Raw genomic sequence first — 15257 nt, forward strand, 5'->3', positions numbered from 1 at the left:
GAGAGAGAGAGAGAGAGAGGGAGAGAGAGAGAGAGAGAGAGGGAGATTTTTTTTTTTTTTTTTTGGTATTTTTCCGAAGCTGGAAACAGGGAGGCAGTCAGACAGACTCCCGCATGCGCCTGACTGGGATCCACCCGGCACGCCCACCAGGGGGCGATGCTCTGCCCATCTTGGCTGTCGCGCTGTTGCGACCAGAGCCACTCTAGCGCCTGGGGCAGAGGCCAAGGAGCCATCCCCAGCGCCCGGGCCATCTTTTGCTCCAATGGAGCCTCGGCTGCGGGAGGGGAAGAGAGAGACAGAGAGGAAGGAGAGGGGGAGGGGTGGAGAAGAAGATGGGCACCTCTCCTGTGTGCCCTGGCCGGGAATTGAACCCGGGACTTCCTCACGCCAGGCCAATGCTCTACCACTGAGCCAACCGGCCAGGGCGGATTGCTCTTTTTTAGGTTGTATTACCTTGAGCTTGAGGAGGACCAGGCACCTCTCTAACTAACCGATCAATTTCCCTATCTTTCATGCCTGTGTCCCTTATCCAGTAATACCCTTTCCCAGGTGAGGCCCCGCCCATGGCCATCCTTTAGTTCCTACTGCTCACGCCTCAAAGCGGAGGCCCTGCCCCTGCACCATCCAGACTTCCACTGGGCATGTGCCCAGCAGAGGGCTCTCTCCTGCTCTTTTAACCCTCCCACATGTGCTCCTCCACCAATGACCAACAAAACTTCCTGCCTGCTTTGGGGACGAGGTTCAGGGCAGAGCATGAGAGGTCCCCCCGGGGAGTGTGTGCAGCTGTAGCTTCCTAGTAAAGCAGGCTTATTATTCAGTTCATCACCCTAGTTTATTACGCGTGATGATGCCTGATTACCTCTGCTGCCTTCCCTCCCTAATATCGAGTACACACATAGCAGTGTTTGGTCACCAGCACTTTTTCTGTGGGTAGCAAATGTTGTTTAAGAAAATAAAACCTAGTTTCAAGCATACACTATCGCTCATTATAAAATACGTCATCTCCTTATGGCTGTTAGGGATGGTAAGTTTAGCTTGGGTTATAGAGGTGCAAAGTGGGGATTAACTCTAAAAGGAGGACTAAGAGGTCTAAAGGAAGGACTTCAGACCCCACGTGGACGCAGCGGTCTCTCCTCTAAAACCCTGTTAGGGCTTTGACGCCAGACAAGGCCACAGGCCTAAGGGGACACTGTGAACAACTGCATGAAAACCATCAGTTGGTTTATGAATAGAAAGGAGTATATCCCGATCAGGAGTGTATTTGTCTATACACAAAATTGAGTTGGTACTTTTCTGCATGCTCTAAAGTTCAACTTTTGGAGGAAAAGAACTTACAGAAATGCCTGTATTGAGTCTTAAGTTTACTCACAATACAGGACGGGACAAGTAGTTTACAGTTGTTCATATAAAAAATACAATAATTAATAAGTAATAATATGAGAATAAACTTTCTCATACAACTGTAAACCTATTTTTGCCTCTCCCTGTATACATAACGGGGACAGGAAGCACGAGAAAGTAAATTTAAACACTGACCAAAGTAACATCATGACAGTATCTCCACTTCAATTTTGTGTGTGTAGAAAAAGGCAAGATCTAATTATAACAAATAAACCCCAGTGATATATGTCAATACACAAAATCACAGCTAAGAGTCAGGCTGGAGCTCGGAAGGAGAGGGCAGGTGGATCACGACATTTATTTTTGTCCCGTTCTCACCAAACCTGGAACACAGGGACTAACAGCAGCGAAGGGAAGTCCTTACTCCCGGGAGAACAGGGGAGGGGTTAACACAGCACAACCTGGACGCTGGGAAGCCATGGACGCCCGGTTAGTGAGGTGGCAGCAGACCACCAAGCCCTGACTGACTGTGGGAAAAGCTGAGCTACAACACTCTTGGCACCACAGAACCCTCAAAGGCTCTGACACTGGAAACCCCAGTGCCTCCCGAAATGGGGCAGGAGTGGCGAAAATAAGGAGGGTGGGGTCAAAGTGTTTGAGTTGCAGATAAATCAGTCCTTTCCAAGTCTGCGCTGCCAGGTGGCCCCTCCCCCTTAGCCTAAAACTGTGTTCCTTGGGAAGGGTTAAAAAAGAGAGAGAGAGTCTTTAGTCTCTAGTTGAGGGCATCATCTTATGCTGGAAACGGGCGAGTTAAGCAACTGTGTATGAACTAGCAGTTGAGGCTGCCCAATGCCCTTTCCTCCTGATCTCTTACTATGAGGGCGGGAGGCTGGAAGACCCTTCTCTGGGGCATCTGACCCACCCCGAGGAAAGATAACGCTATTGGGGACTCCCATCGAATGGTACAGCCAGATCTCCACTCAGTGAGGTTCATAACTGACAGTACCTCCCAGTATGCTTAGCATGTTTGGAAAAAAGAAAATTTTTTTTTAAGAGAGGAGACAGAGAGACAGACTCCTGCATGTGCCCCAACTGGGATCTACCCAGTAACCTTCCCCCTGCCATCCCCATCTAGGGCTGATGCTCAAATCAACCAAGCTACTTTTAGTGCCTGAGGCTGACATGCTCAGACCAACTGAGCTCTCCTCAGGGCCCAGGTGGATGCTTGAACCAGTGGAGCCACTGGCTGAGAGAAGGAAGAGAGAGAGAGAGAGAAGGGGAAGAGGGAGGGGGAGAGAAGCAGAGGGTTGCTTGTCCCGTGTGCCCTGATCGGGAATTGAACCTGGGACGAACACACGCTGGGCCGATGCTCTATCTACTGAGCCTCCAGCCAGAACCCCTCTTAGCACTTTGAACCTGCTTTTCAGCTCCTGACTCTTAACCCTAACCACTTGACCAATGATGAAAATATTTGAGAAAAACCTGCAATGTGGAAGATGAAGCTCAAAAGAAACTCTAAAAAAGCCACTGGGGGTCCTGGCCGGTTGGCTCAGTGGTAGAGCATCGGCCTGGCGTGCAGGAGTCCCGGGTTCGATTCCCGGCCAAGGCACACAGGAGAGGCGCCCATCTGCTTCTCCACCCCTCGCCCTCTCCTTCCTCTCTGTCTCTCTCTTCCCCTCCCGCAGCCAAGGCTCCATTGGAGCAAAGTTGGCCTGGGCGCTGAGGATGGCTCCATGGCCTCTGCCTCAGGCACTAGAAAGGCCCTGGTCGCAACAGAGCAACACCCCAGATGGGCAGAGCATCGCCCCCTGGTGGGCATGCTGCGTGGATCCTGGTCGGGTGCATGCGGGAGTCTGTCTGTCTCCCCATTTCCAGCTTCAGAAAAAAAAAAAAAAGCCACTGGGGGTGGGGGTGGGGGTGGGGGGACAAAGCCATTGTGAGGAAAAGAAGGTACCAAAAGCCCTCTCAGTGTTCTCAGAGAGAAATTTTTGTTCTCATGAAATAAGAACTGAATATGATGAAAATACATATTTTGAAAAACTAAAAGCTGTTTACTATGAAAAACAAGGTAACCAAAGAAAACTTCCACCAAAGATTGGAAGTAAAATTGAGGACCCCTCCCCAAGAAGTAGAGCAGAAAATATGAGGAGCAGTCCAATAAATGAATAAAAATGTTTCCAAAAAGAATGGCAGGATAAAACTGAGGTAGGAATGATCAACAAAGCGATTCAAGAAAACTGCCCAGGACGGAGAGATTCTTGGAGTCAAGGACCCATCAAATACTCAGTGCAAGCAATGACAACAGGCTCAGACTGAGGAGCTGAACCTTGAACATGAGAACGCTGGGACAAGGGACCTGGGACGAGGACGCTGGGGCGAGGACGCTGGGACAAGGGGCCTGGGACGAGGGACCTGGGACGAGGGACCTGGGACAAGGGGCCTGGGACGAGGACGCTGGGACGAGGGACCTGGGACGAGGACGCTGGGACGAGGACGCTGGGACGAGGGACCTGGGACGAGGACGCTGGGACGAGGGACCTGGGACGAGGACGCTGGGACGAGGGGCCTGGGACGAGGACGCTGGGACGAGAGACCTGGGACGAGGGACCTGGGACGAGGACGCTGGGACAAGATAAAGCCACAAGCTTCTGGAGAGATACAGGTCATGTTGAATGACTTGGGCATCAAAATGGCTTCATATTTATTTTTTTTAATTTTTTAATTAAATTTTTTTTTTTTTTTTTACAGACACAGAGAGAGTCAGAGAGCGGGATAGGCAGGGACAGACAGACAGGAACGGAGAGATGAGAAGCATCAATCATTAGTTTTTCGTTGCGCATTGTGACACCTTAGTTGTTCATTGATTGCTCTCTCATATGTGCCTTGACCGTGGGCCTTCAGCAGACCGAGTAACCCCTTGCTCCAGCCAGCGACCTTGGGTCCAAGCTGGTGAGCTTTGCTCAAACCAGATGAGCCTGCGCTCAAGCTGGCGACCTCGGGGTCTCGAACCTGGGTCCTCCGTATCCCAGTCCGACACTCTATCCACTGCGCCACCGCCTGGTCAGGCTGGCTTCATATTTCTTATCAGCAACACTGGGCACTCGATTACAAAGAACCAAAGAGACCAGATTCTAAGTTAACTTCTGTCTGACATCCGGGTTGGATCCCTGGTCAGGACACAAAGGAGCAGCGGCCGTCTGCTTCTTCACCCACCCCCCACCCACCCCCGTATCTCCCCTCCCCTCCCCCAGCATCTGGAAGCTATAGGGGCAGAGGAGGTAGGCTGAAACTGCAGACCGGTGTGAAACGACCCAGAAGGAAGGGGCTTGGCCCTGATCCTCAAACCCACACTGAACAGTTTGCGGAGGAGGAAGAGCCATGAAGGAGACAGTGGAGACATCCCCAGTGAGGAAGACAGCATGGGACCACAAATGCCAGAGACGGTGTTTCTGGAGGAAATGGTGGACAATATCACAGGCGGGTGCGAGGTCAGTGAGATCAAGTACGACGAGGGCTAAGTGTGCTGTGAGTGGGGAGTCAGCAGGAACCGCGTCTGTAAGAAGTCTGTCACGTGTCCACAGCCAGGCTTGGGGCTGAGCAGTTTCCGTGTGTGTTTGATGATGATTTACACTAAGATCCGCCAGTGTGGCCCCCACCTGCCCCCAGCCATCATTTCAGATGCATTTTGACAAGACCAGTCCTGTGCTGGTCACTGGACAGAGAGAAGTGGGCCTGATGCACCCCTAGCCCCTCAAGAGCTCACAGTCTGGTGGGGGAGACAAGCAGAGCCTGGTCATCACAGTGAGGCACTGACTTAGCCGCTGCTGGACGCCACTGAGCGGCTGTCCCGGGTCACAGGCCCGACGCGAAGTCAAGGAGCATTTCCTGCACTCTGGAACCAGCTCCACTCGGCTGAGGAACCCGGGACAGGCAGTTCCCCAGAAACCTGAGAACGTCTTTTGATCAAAATTCACTTCCCATGACGGGTGGGCCAGTTAATTTTGGGTCACTAAGGTTAACCATTTTTTTTCCTGTTCTCCACAAATGGGACCTACCTGTTTTTACTCTGTTTTAGGATGTGTCCTGGAACTTTCAGGTGGTCTTCTCTGGAACAGAATGTGGTCCCAGGAAAAGACAGTGTAAGTCAATCGTCCTCGACAGAGCCTTCCTCGTAGAATCAGAACTCTCCTGCCTGGCTAGGACACATCACGCTGACCAACAAGGTGGACCTCATTAAATACACTCTCTTCAAGCATTTCGGGACAGGCTGTCGGAGTTTTTCCCACCACACGCCATTCCCGCCCACCGACCCTGTCTCACTTTGATGAAGGCACTAAAATTTGTTGAAGTTGCTAGAAATGACAAAGACCTCTGACATTTTCTATGGTAGCGGAAGCTATGACACGCACCTGTGCCTTAGGCACTCTCAAATCAGCCCGTCCTCCCGCTGACCCGGTGCCCAGTCAGGACGGAGTCGGCAAACCTGCCCGCTGGGAATCTCTCTGTGGCCAACAGGGGAACATCTGGACTTTCCAGAAAAAGTGAGAATCCGAGAGTTTTAAAGGATTTATTATTTGATTTCTCCACATGATCACAGCTATGGTTTTACATCAATAGAGTCTGTTACTACTCACAAACAGAATGCGTATTGAAACAAAGCTCTCCTTTCCTCCCCAAAGTCACACAGTGGGCGTCGGGCTCCTGTGAGCAAGGTGTCCTTGAAGTCTTTGAACAGTCTGCATTCAAGACCTGATTCTAATTACTGAAAACAGCTCGAAGGGGAAGGACAGTCCTCAAGAGGAGACGGATACCGCACGTAACCTCGGCACAACCGCGGACAGACAGCGACACCCACGTGCATGGGAGGTGCGGGCCCACGCGGGCTCCTCCCCACTTCACACGGATTCCCTGTGCCATCTGTCTCCTTGAGTATTGTTATTTAAAATACATACAAAATGACTCATTTTTTTCAGGCAGGCAGGGTGATGATATTTTTACAACAAAACTGCAAGATGCATGCGTGACCTGCAGAGACCCAGCATCTCACGGAACGCCGAGTCGCCACCCAGGCCATGCTGGAGTGTTTGTCTGTCTGTCTCTCCGGGAGGGACAGGCGAGGCTTCTGTGGCATGCAGCGCCCGGTGCGAGAACCACACCGCGCTGGGGGACTGAGGACGTCTTTAAGCAGGATGTACACATCATATTAGCATGAACTTTATTTTTACAGTGTTGTACATTTCATTAATAAACTTAAAAAAATACAAACACATGACTTATGTTGTCCCAGAAAAGATTTCTGTGATATACCAGCTGTTTTCTCCAAGGGTCTCCTGCTCTTATTGAAAATTATGTAATTGAAATAATTTGTGTGGCTTGGAAAAAAATGTCCCCAGAGTCCTGACAGACAAGATGACACAGGGTGCCCGAGGGGAGGAGGGGCGCTGTGAACAACAGGTCCCGCAGCTGTGACTCTGACAGGCTGGGATCGGAGAGCACAGCCCCAGGAGAGCAGCCCGGGGCTCACGTTCACCAGAAGCGTCTGCTCCCAGGTGGGGTCTGGGCCACACAGCCAGTCCGTTCCACGGAGTCGTGTGCTCTGGGGATGCTTCCCACAACAGGTTTGCAACGGAGGCGGAGAGAACAGGAGCGTCTCACTGGCCTGACCCAATACACTGTGTGGACTTGGAAACCAGGGAGAAACTGAGTTTGTTCAAGAAGCCCTCCAGCTAGACCCGGCCCTGCAGCATTCTGACCAAACCTCGGGCACATTGGCAAAGGTTCCGGAGGTGACGGTTCCAAATGGCCCTCGGAGCGGAGGACGCAACGGAGAGAGCGCCCCTCCCACTGCCCCCACCAACGAGTGTGCTGTGGGTTCTTTTGTCTTGTGTTGCCCCTTCAGAAAGAGCGAGCAACCTTGTACCAAACAGCCTGTATCTTTTCTGGAACAACCTAGAGTTTACAGTTGAACTCTACCATTGGTACGGAAGGGTAAAAAAAAGTCAACATATTTAATATGTTATCACTTTACTTCAACTATTTGTCAACAGTAACACTGATATAGTTTGCAGATATATAATACACAGATGTGGCTTCACACGATCAACACCAACGACAGGCAGTACAATGCGCCTTTTCCTTCAGGACAATGTCCTTTTGCCGCGGGGGGGCCTGGCTCTGAAGGAAAACCAGCGACTGAGGAGCCGGCGGGACGGGCAGCCCCCGCCGGAAGGGCCTGGCTGTGTCGGGCATGCCTGTGCTTTTCATCCCTCTGTCTGAGCAGCTGCCCGGCAGAGGCGCTGGACCAGTGGGGAGGTAAAGGCGGGCAGGTTAAAGTCACACTGCTTTTTTAAAAAAGGCTAAACTCTAGACTGGTGTCTTTGCTCTGTGGAGATTAACAAAGTGCTCAGTTTGCAGATTTGCTGGTATGACCTCAATGACATGACAAAGGAGGGGGCAGGGAGGGAAATGGACAGACGCCCAGCCGGCCGGCCAGGGTGGGCTCCCCTGTTGTCTGCAGTCCGGCCACAGCTCACCACGCCTTCCACGGGGCACGAAGCCCTCGCCCCACAGTCCTGCGCTCGCTTCACCCTTTCTGAAAGGGCTCTCCAGCTGGGGCAGTCCTTAGGAACACAGCACAGGGGGCTGCCACGGCTCGAGAGGCTGAAACTACAAAGTACGGCCCATGGGTGACTCAGGCACAGAACCGGATGCAAGTGGCGCCTGGCCCAGGGAGCGATGGTGTCACCACAACACGGAAGCAGCAAGAGCAAAGGCGAGAGTCAGGTGATGCCCTGGCAGCTAACTGGACCAGGGGAGGCAGCAGCTTCACCGGTGAGGGCTGGGCACTCGTCAGCTGGGGTCGGAGGGGCCACAGTGATGGCACGGGTTATGCTAGCACATGGCCACATGAAGTCACAATGACCACAGCTGCCACTCAGAAAATAAAACGGGAAACACACACACCACCCTGGGTCGCTCAACGCTAGAATCAGCCTGCGGGTTCGAGAGAGGTTCCTCGTGGAACCACGCCCGCGGCGTCTGCCTGCGGCAGCTGGAGACAGGATGAGACAGTGATGGTGCTGAGGGAGACGTGGATGAGAGCTGGTTGCTTTCATGGGGGGATGGTGCGTCTGCAGGGCGTGGGGGCCCTTCGCAGAGCGCTCTGAATGGTGTGTGTCGAACCATGTGCACATAACAGAAACATGGAGCATGGAAATTCACAGTTATCACAGCCATTCAAGTGTCTATGAGTCTGTGTGACCGACACTCCGGACAACCAGTCCTGAACTAGCCGTCCTGAGTTCTGCTGTAGTTTACTGCATTTTACCTATTTGCTTACCTGAAATAACAGAGCAGTTATAATACTGATTACTTATGATAGTATTCTGTTAATAAAATAAGGATTTATATAAAGCAATATTGGACTTTTTAAAGTTAGATGCTATGTTACTTGGCACAGTTAGTAATGATTGCGTAAGTAATGCTTTAGTCAGTCCTAAGGGGACGTCTTTGCTTTTTATGAAAATATGGAAGTATCTGAGTTTGTTCCTAGCATTTAGGTTTTTGGTCTACTCTCTCACACATTCATCTAAGGTACTGTCTTCCTATCAGGTAAGTGGTAAAGTCTATATTGCTAATTTCGTGGACTGAAATGTTTGCCGTTCACACACAAATTCTACCTATACAGTATATATATATTTATATATATTTATATATTTATATATTTATATTATATAACGTTTACTTACGTATTTTCATCAACCATATCAGGTCTACTTAATTTTGCCCATTGTCAATAAAAGAGCAATAATGCAGCAAGTTTTGGGTTTTCTGTTTTGTTCTGTCTCTGGTTTTTTGTGTCTTGGTTCTTCGTTTTCTAGGCTTTTCATGTGCGTATACAATCAGGGGCAGAGAGCTGAGGGGCGCAGGGGGGGCAGTTCAGCATCTATGTGGCCAGAGGCACCGGCTCAAGGCTGATGGTGCCTGAGCTGCCCCATGGGTTGAGGTGGGTGGAGCCCAGGGCACCAATGCCAACTTAGATCAGGATCTCTGTTCCCTACAATGTGAGCCCAGGCGCTCAGGGGGTCCTGTCCAGGCCGGGGGAGCAGGGAGGGGAGATAGAAACAGATCGCCCTGGGTCTGGTCTGAGGCCGGCCGCCCCCAGGCGGGCCTGTGTGGTGTGCACTTGTTCCGGGAGTCTGGGCCCCTGCCCAGGTGTCTACACAATTGTGCTGATGCCACTGGATTTGGCCTTGCTGCTGGTGGGGGGCGGGGCCGGGGGCTGCCCGTGGTGATGTGCTGCGTGGCCCGGGTGGCTGGCATGGGCCAAGGGCAGTGGCGGGTGGCTGTGCGTGTGGGCCCCGTAGGGCAGGTGCGCCCCATGGGGGCCGTGGTGGTGGTGCTGGTGTGCGTGCTGCACGTGCTGGGGCGGGTGGTGGTGGTGGTGGTGGTGGTAGGGGGGCGGGTTCTGCTGCATGTGGCAGAACTGGCTGTGGTGCCCGTGCATCTGGGCCTGGGGGGGGCCCTCCGCTGGCCCCTGGGGGTGGCCCGGGCCTGGCGGGTGTGGGGGGGGCTGGGGCGGGGCTGTGGGCAGGTGCGCTGCAGGGGGGGGCTTCCCTCTCTTACTCCCAAACAAGGAGCCCAGGAGGGAGGAGGAGTTGGGCATGGTCTGGTGTGGGCGAGGTGGGCACTCGCGTGTTGATGTAGCTCTCCGGCGCGTGTGAGGACTGCTAATGATGGACCCCTAAAAAGGAAATTCATAGAAACCAAAATTAAAAGACCTTAAAGCACTACATCGGAATGAATTCTTAAAAATGTAAAAAGTTCAACCACTGACTGCTAAGCTTGGTTCAACTCACTGGCTGTGGAGGGCGGGGCCGGGTGAGGCTCCAGTCTGGACCACTCCTCACACGACTGTGGGGGGCAGCGGGGGGGGCGTGAGAAGTGGCCTTCCAGTGAGAAAAGTGGGAGCTGGACAGGAGAGGGACCCTCCACTCTGGTCAACCACACTGGCAGTGCATCTGGGCTCTCATCCCGACAAGCTCCCTGTCACGGCAGGTGGCTCAGGCACTCAGATGGGAACATGTTTGGGGGTGTCCGTGAGTGGTGTGTGCTGAGGGGAGTGGGTCGGCCGGGTCCCTGACAAGGAGCCCCGTTCCTGTGGAGTCACACCCTCAGCTCTCCTGGGTCCTCTCACGGGGCCCAAGGGCACGTGCTCTGCCTGGTGGGACCCAAGGTTTCTGGGAAGGGGTCGGGGACCCTGTCCTGGGATAGGGGTGCCTGAGATTTCCCTGCAGCTACCCACGGCCAAACCAAACAAGGAAAAGAAAGGAACAAAACGGTCTGCAAGCTGAGGATAAGATGTGGACAGGAGTGTGGAGATGGCTGAGGATGAATGAAATCTCATGAAATCCAGTCTGTGCTCCTCCGGGCTCCGCCCCAGCTAGCTACAGCGACCCGGTGCCTTGCGCCCTCTCCGCAGACACACGGCCCCGACTCCGGGGAGCAATGGGGATGGCGAAGCATGGAAGTCAAGAGACTGGTGGGGGGGGGGGAGGGTGCACGGGTGCCAGGCAGCTGCTGCCTCCCGCCCAGGAGCAGAGCTGGTGATGGGACCCGGGACGGGGAACGTGCCCAGAAGAAGCCGGGAATGTTAATTAACCATGCTGGGGGACACAAGGGGACAGGGGTTAAGTGGGAAATAAAAACACAAAATCCAGAACCAGCCCCCCACCATTGCAGCCCAAACAAGCAGTGAGGTTCTAGGCAGGGGGAGCTGGCATGCACCGGCCGCAGGCAGGGGAGGGGTCTGCGCCTCTGTGCAGTCGGGAAAGCACAACAACAAAAAAAAAAAAGAAAAAAAAGAAAAAAAAAAGGGAGGACAGGTGTGGAGCGAGGAGGGCAGCACACGACGGCCGGCCGGGCTCCGACTTACTTCCACATTGCTCTCTAGCGATCCCGCACTGCTGCGACGCCCACGCTTCCCTGCCCAGAACATGCAATACCACAGGTTAGACGCGGACAGGCCACCAGGCTCGCACGGGGCCCCCGCCCGGTGAGGGTGGAGGGGACTCCGTGGGCAGTGACGAGTTAATTTAAAAAATGAGGGTTCCAAAAATAAAAAGAATTATTTTTCAGCCAGCCTCTTCTCCCGGACTGGCAGCCTGTGGGGAGGGCTGTGGGGGGCTGAGGGGGGTACACAGGGGGCCTCGGCCAGCTGCAGACGGGGGGAGGGGGCGGGAAAGACGAAAAGGTGGGCCTGACGCTCAGTGGGTCTCAAACCCCGACGGACAGCACGTGTCTGCACACACACAGACACGTGCCCCCGCAGCAGGCTGGGGACATGTTAGAGGAAAACAAACTTCATATCCTTTTCCTGCTGGTGCCTCTGGGGCCAAGTGTTTGGTTTGTGCAGGGCCCTGGCCGGGGGCTGGAGACGGGGCTGGGGCTGCTGGGAGGGGCCTGGAGTCCTGCTGCTCCCTGTGGGCACCCCCCCCAGGATGATGCGAGCATTTCCTTGGCGCTCGCGGCAATGCCATTTTACGGGCTCAGCACACGATGCGTGGTGGCCCTCAGCCTGTGTCGGCCGTATCAGAGGGAGGCTGCTTCCTCTTGGTCCTGGCTGCCCAAGGCCCACGCTGGCTTCCACGGTCACTCTGGAAGACTTCCACCTGGATTCCTGCAGGACATCCAGGCCAACGGTGCCCACGCTCGGGGTCCCGCCTCCGTCGAGTCTCTGGGATGCAGACGGGCAGGACAGAGGGTCTCCCCTTGCTGTTCTCTAGGCTTCCATCTGTGCAGTCCTGGCCATGAGCTGAGCACCACGCCGGCTCTTACTCAAGCCCCGCAATGCAGGACAGGTGTCCTGTCCACACCGAGGAGGAGGAGATGCAGGCTTTGGCCGATGGCCTGACCAGCTCAGTTCCCACTGTGAGCAGGGTTCATCCCCAGGTCCACCTTTCCACCTGAGGCTGGAGGTCGTGGCTGTGCTGCCTTCTGAGCTAGACCGAGTCCTCGTCCAGGAGCCTGGGAGACGGACAGGCTGCCCTGTGCCTCTGCGTGGCCCACACCTCTGTGGAGACGGAGTGCCTGCAGGTGCTCTGAGCTTCACGGCAGCACCTGAGCATGCTGGGCCGTGCGCAGGATGAGGCCTCGCTTCCAGGCAGACCAGGGCAGGTTTGGGGACGGCCCAGTCCCTGTGCTCTGCCTGCCGACTCCCTCCTTCCCCAGCCTGAGGCCCACAGAGGTCTTGCTGGACTGTGGCAGGTATGAGAGGGCCACAGAGCCCACTCAGAACAGGGCCGTGCAATGGGTGAGGGCAGGAGCGCTTCCACCAGTTACTGAGGAAGCGAAAACCCTCAGTTGCAGCCAGAAGAAAGGGGTCACAGTTCCTCATCTTCCAGCTTTTGTGAGACAAGGTACTCCCCGTCTTGCCCGGCGTGGGCACAGATGCAGGAGAGCTCTGACTTGGTTGCCTTTGAGTGAAGTTTCTTACGTTCACCTTTTGCAGGTCCCTGACCAGCATGAGGTGCGCAGTGTACCTACAGGAGCTCTCTGCACCCCAAACCCACAGCCCCACTCACAGGTGCACCCAGACACCTGTCTGTTATACACGCATGTCTGGGTGTGTGCACACATGCACATGCCAGCTATGAACAGAGGCAGGGCACACTCAGGCCCACCCGGCACTGCCTCCAGGAAACCTCCTCCTTAGTCAGGACCCTGCGCTAGCTTCAGGGGGCCCACCCCATACGCCCCTTTGCTGGAGGCAGACCAGGCCCTGCCAGGCTGGTCAGAAACCCTGCTGCGAACGGGCCCAGCACGGCTCTCAGAGCCTTCCCGCCTCGTAGACTCGGACTGAACGCAGGCTCTGCCTGGAGGGCTGGCGTGAGGCCCTTAGCAACGCTGGGGCCCCTTAGCAACGCTGGGGCCCCTTAGCAACGCTGGGGCCCCTAGCAACGCTGGGGCCACGCACACGCACCTGCGCAGTGACGGCAGCCACACGTGTGGACCAGCCCGGCCCTGCTCTCACCACCAGACAGGCACGAACACTCAGAGATACTTGGGGGGAAGTTCTAGTCCCCGCCTCACAGCTGGGGAAACTGAGGCCCAGAGATGTCACTTGCTCAAGGCCTGACGGCTGATGGGCAGTGGACTGAGGGGGAAGGTCTCCTCAGTGTGACTCGGACATCACTGTGTGAGTGTCCTCTGCTGCGGTCTCCTTGAGTGGCATTCCACATTCACCTGAGCTCAGCCCTGCCTAGGAGAGGCAGCCACGGGCCATTTGTGTGCCGAGTGTCCGTCGAGAATAGCAGTGCCGCTTTGCTCCTGACACAGGCTGCCCTGGTGCAGGACACGCAGGCCTCTGGCTCCAATCCTGGAGAAGTGGGTGCAGGTAACTCCTCATTCCCGTGAGGACGGGTGCTGAGCAGGTCACGGGAGAGAGCAGAGGACCCCAGCAGCCCACAGAAAGTGTCCACCATGACTTGACCGATCTGGGGGAGGGCCTAAGGCCCAGTTACATTGCGTCCATGATCCTGGCCAGTTCTTGGTCATAGGCCAGCAAGGTTCGGGTACAACTGAAATGATCACAGGCCTGACTGAGAAAGAGGCTGTGGAGGACACGGGGGCCCCAGGTCAGGGGCAGTGGGGTGGGGCGGGAGCCCAGACCCATCCTCTGCCTCTCCGCATGTCAGCAGCTCCCGGAGGCCATCTGCTGCCCACCATGGGCCACGAAGCCATGACCGCCTCCGGGCCCTCAAGGTGCATGAGGGCCTAAGGCCGTGGGCTGCGTCGTCTACGGAATAGATGTGTGAGCACAAGTCTGGGGCAGCAGCTCTGGCCATGACGGCTTATTGTCCACTGAGCGTAGTTTCCCAAGGGGCCAAGGCCTGGCCTCTCAACACGGTCATGCTGGGCGTGGCCGGGGGGGGGGGTGCTGCTGGCTCTGGAGGCTTCGCCCGTCCTGGTCCAGAGCACAGGCCACCTCGTCTCTGCCTCCAGGCCCAGGGTCTTCGGGAAGGTGGCTGACATTGGCCTGTCTCCCTCTAGATGTCATCAGTGACCTGCCCCGAGTCTGGGGCCCTGGGGGCTGCCAGAACTCAGATACCCGCCTCACCTCACCCTCTAACATTCCAGGGAGGGGGGCTTGGCGCTCCATCTGTTGTCACATGGCCGTGTGCCTGGGCGTGCGGCTCTGTCTGACCCTAAGCTCTAAACTCTGGCAGAGTGGACACACTCACCACCTGGACTGGAGTGAGTGTGTCCAGACATGCTGAGCGCCTCAGTTCTAACAGAGCCTCATTGCCCGAGGAGACTGGACAGGGCCCCCGGCCTGTAGGGACCAGCTGCACAAACTCAAACACGGGCCCCAGGCCCCAGCCTGCAGAGGCCCACAGACGTCCAGTAATGGTTAGCTGGCTGCGAGAAGCCACAGGGAAAACCAGTGGCTCTCAACCAAAGGTGGTTTTGCCCCCAGAGGACATCAGGCAGTCTCTGGAGACAGTGCTGACCATCACGCCTGGGAGGTAGAGGACAGGGAAGTGGCTGAACCTTTGAACAGTCCCCACAGCAAGGAATGACCAGGCATAAGATGGTCACAGGGCTGGGACTGAGAAGCCCTGGGTGGGCCCTCATGCTGACAATGGATTTCTGATTTCCACTATGGAAAAAAAAAAAATATGACGAGACAGAAGCAAAGGAAAAAAAAATCCAACTCAAAGAGAAAGAAAAAGAAAAAATTTCTGGGAGATGAATAAGCCAAACAAAGGGGCGCAGAGCTGCTGACGAGCCTGGTACCAGATGGGTCGTGAGCAGGCTCTCTAGGGGCCTAGAGCTGGCCACCCGGGGTGCCCCTGGAGGTAAAGGGTCCGCTGGGCCCCAGGAGAGGGAGGCTGATCTTGGCCTGAGTGGGTCCT

At 55.2% G+C, this 15257-nt stretch overlaps 1 protein-coding gene across 13 annotated transcripts in view; it reads right to left on the reverse strand.

The window, feature by feature from the left end:
* Nucleotides 1-5894: 5894 nt before the first annotated feature.
* Nucleotides 5895-15257, reverse strand: part of IQSEC1 (IQ motif and Sec7 domain ArfGEF 1) — a 274380-nt gene continuing 265017 nt past the window's right edge. For 10 of the 13 annotated variants that reach the window (XM_066347174.1, XM_066347173.1, XM_066347179.1 and 7 more), the window contains 2 exons: nt 11276-11325; nt 5895-10084 (listed from right to left, as the gene is read on the reverse strand). In XM_066347174.1, coding sequence (XP_066203271.1) covers nt 9560-10084; nt 11276-11325 — 575 coding nt within the window. In that variant the 3' untranslated portion in view covers nt 5895-9559. The remainder of the gene's footprint in view (nt 10085-11275; nt 11326-15257) is intronic. The other 3 variants (XM_066347180.1, XM_066347183.1, XM_066347181.1) reach the window with 2 other exon arrangements.

This window comes from Saccopteryx leptura, chromosome 8 (genome assembly GCF_036850995.1).
Source record: "Saccopteryx leptura isolate mSacLep1 chromosome 8, mSacLep1_pri_phased_curated, whole genome shotgun sequence".
Classification (NCBI taxonomy): Eukaryota; Metazoa; Chordata; class Mammalia; order Chiroptera; family Emballonuridae; genus Saccopteryx; species Saccopteryx leptura.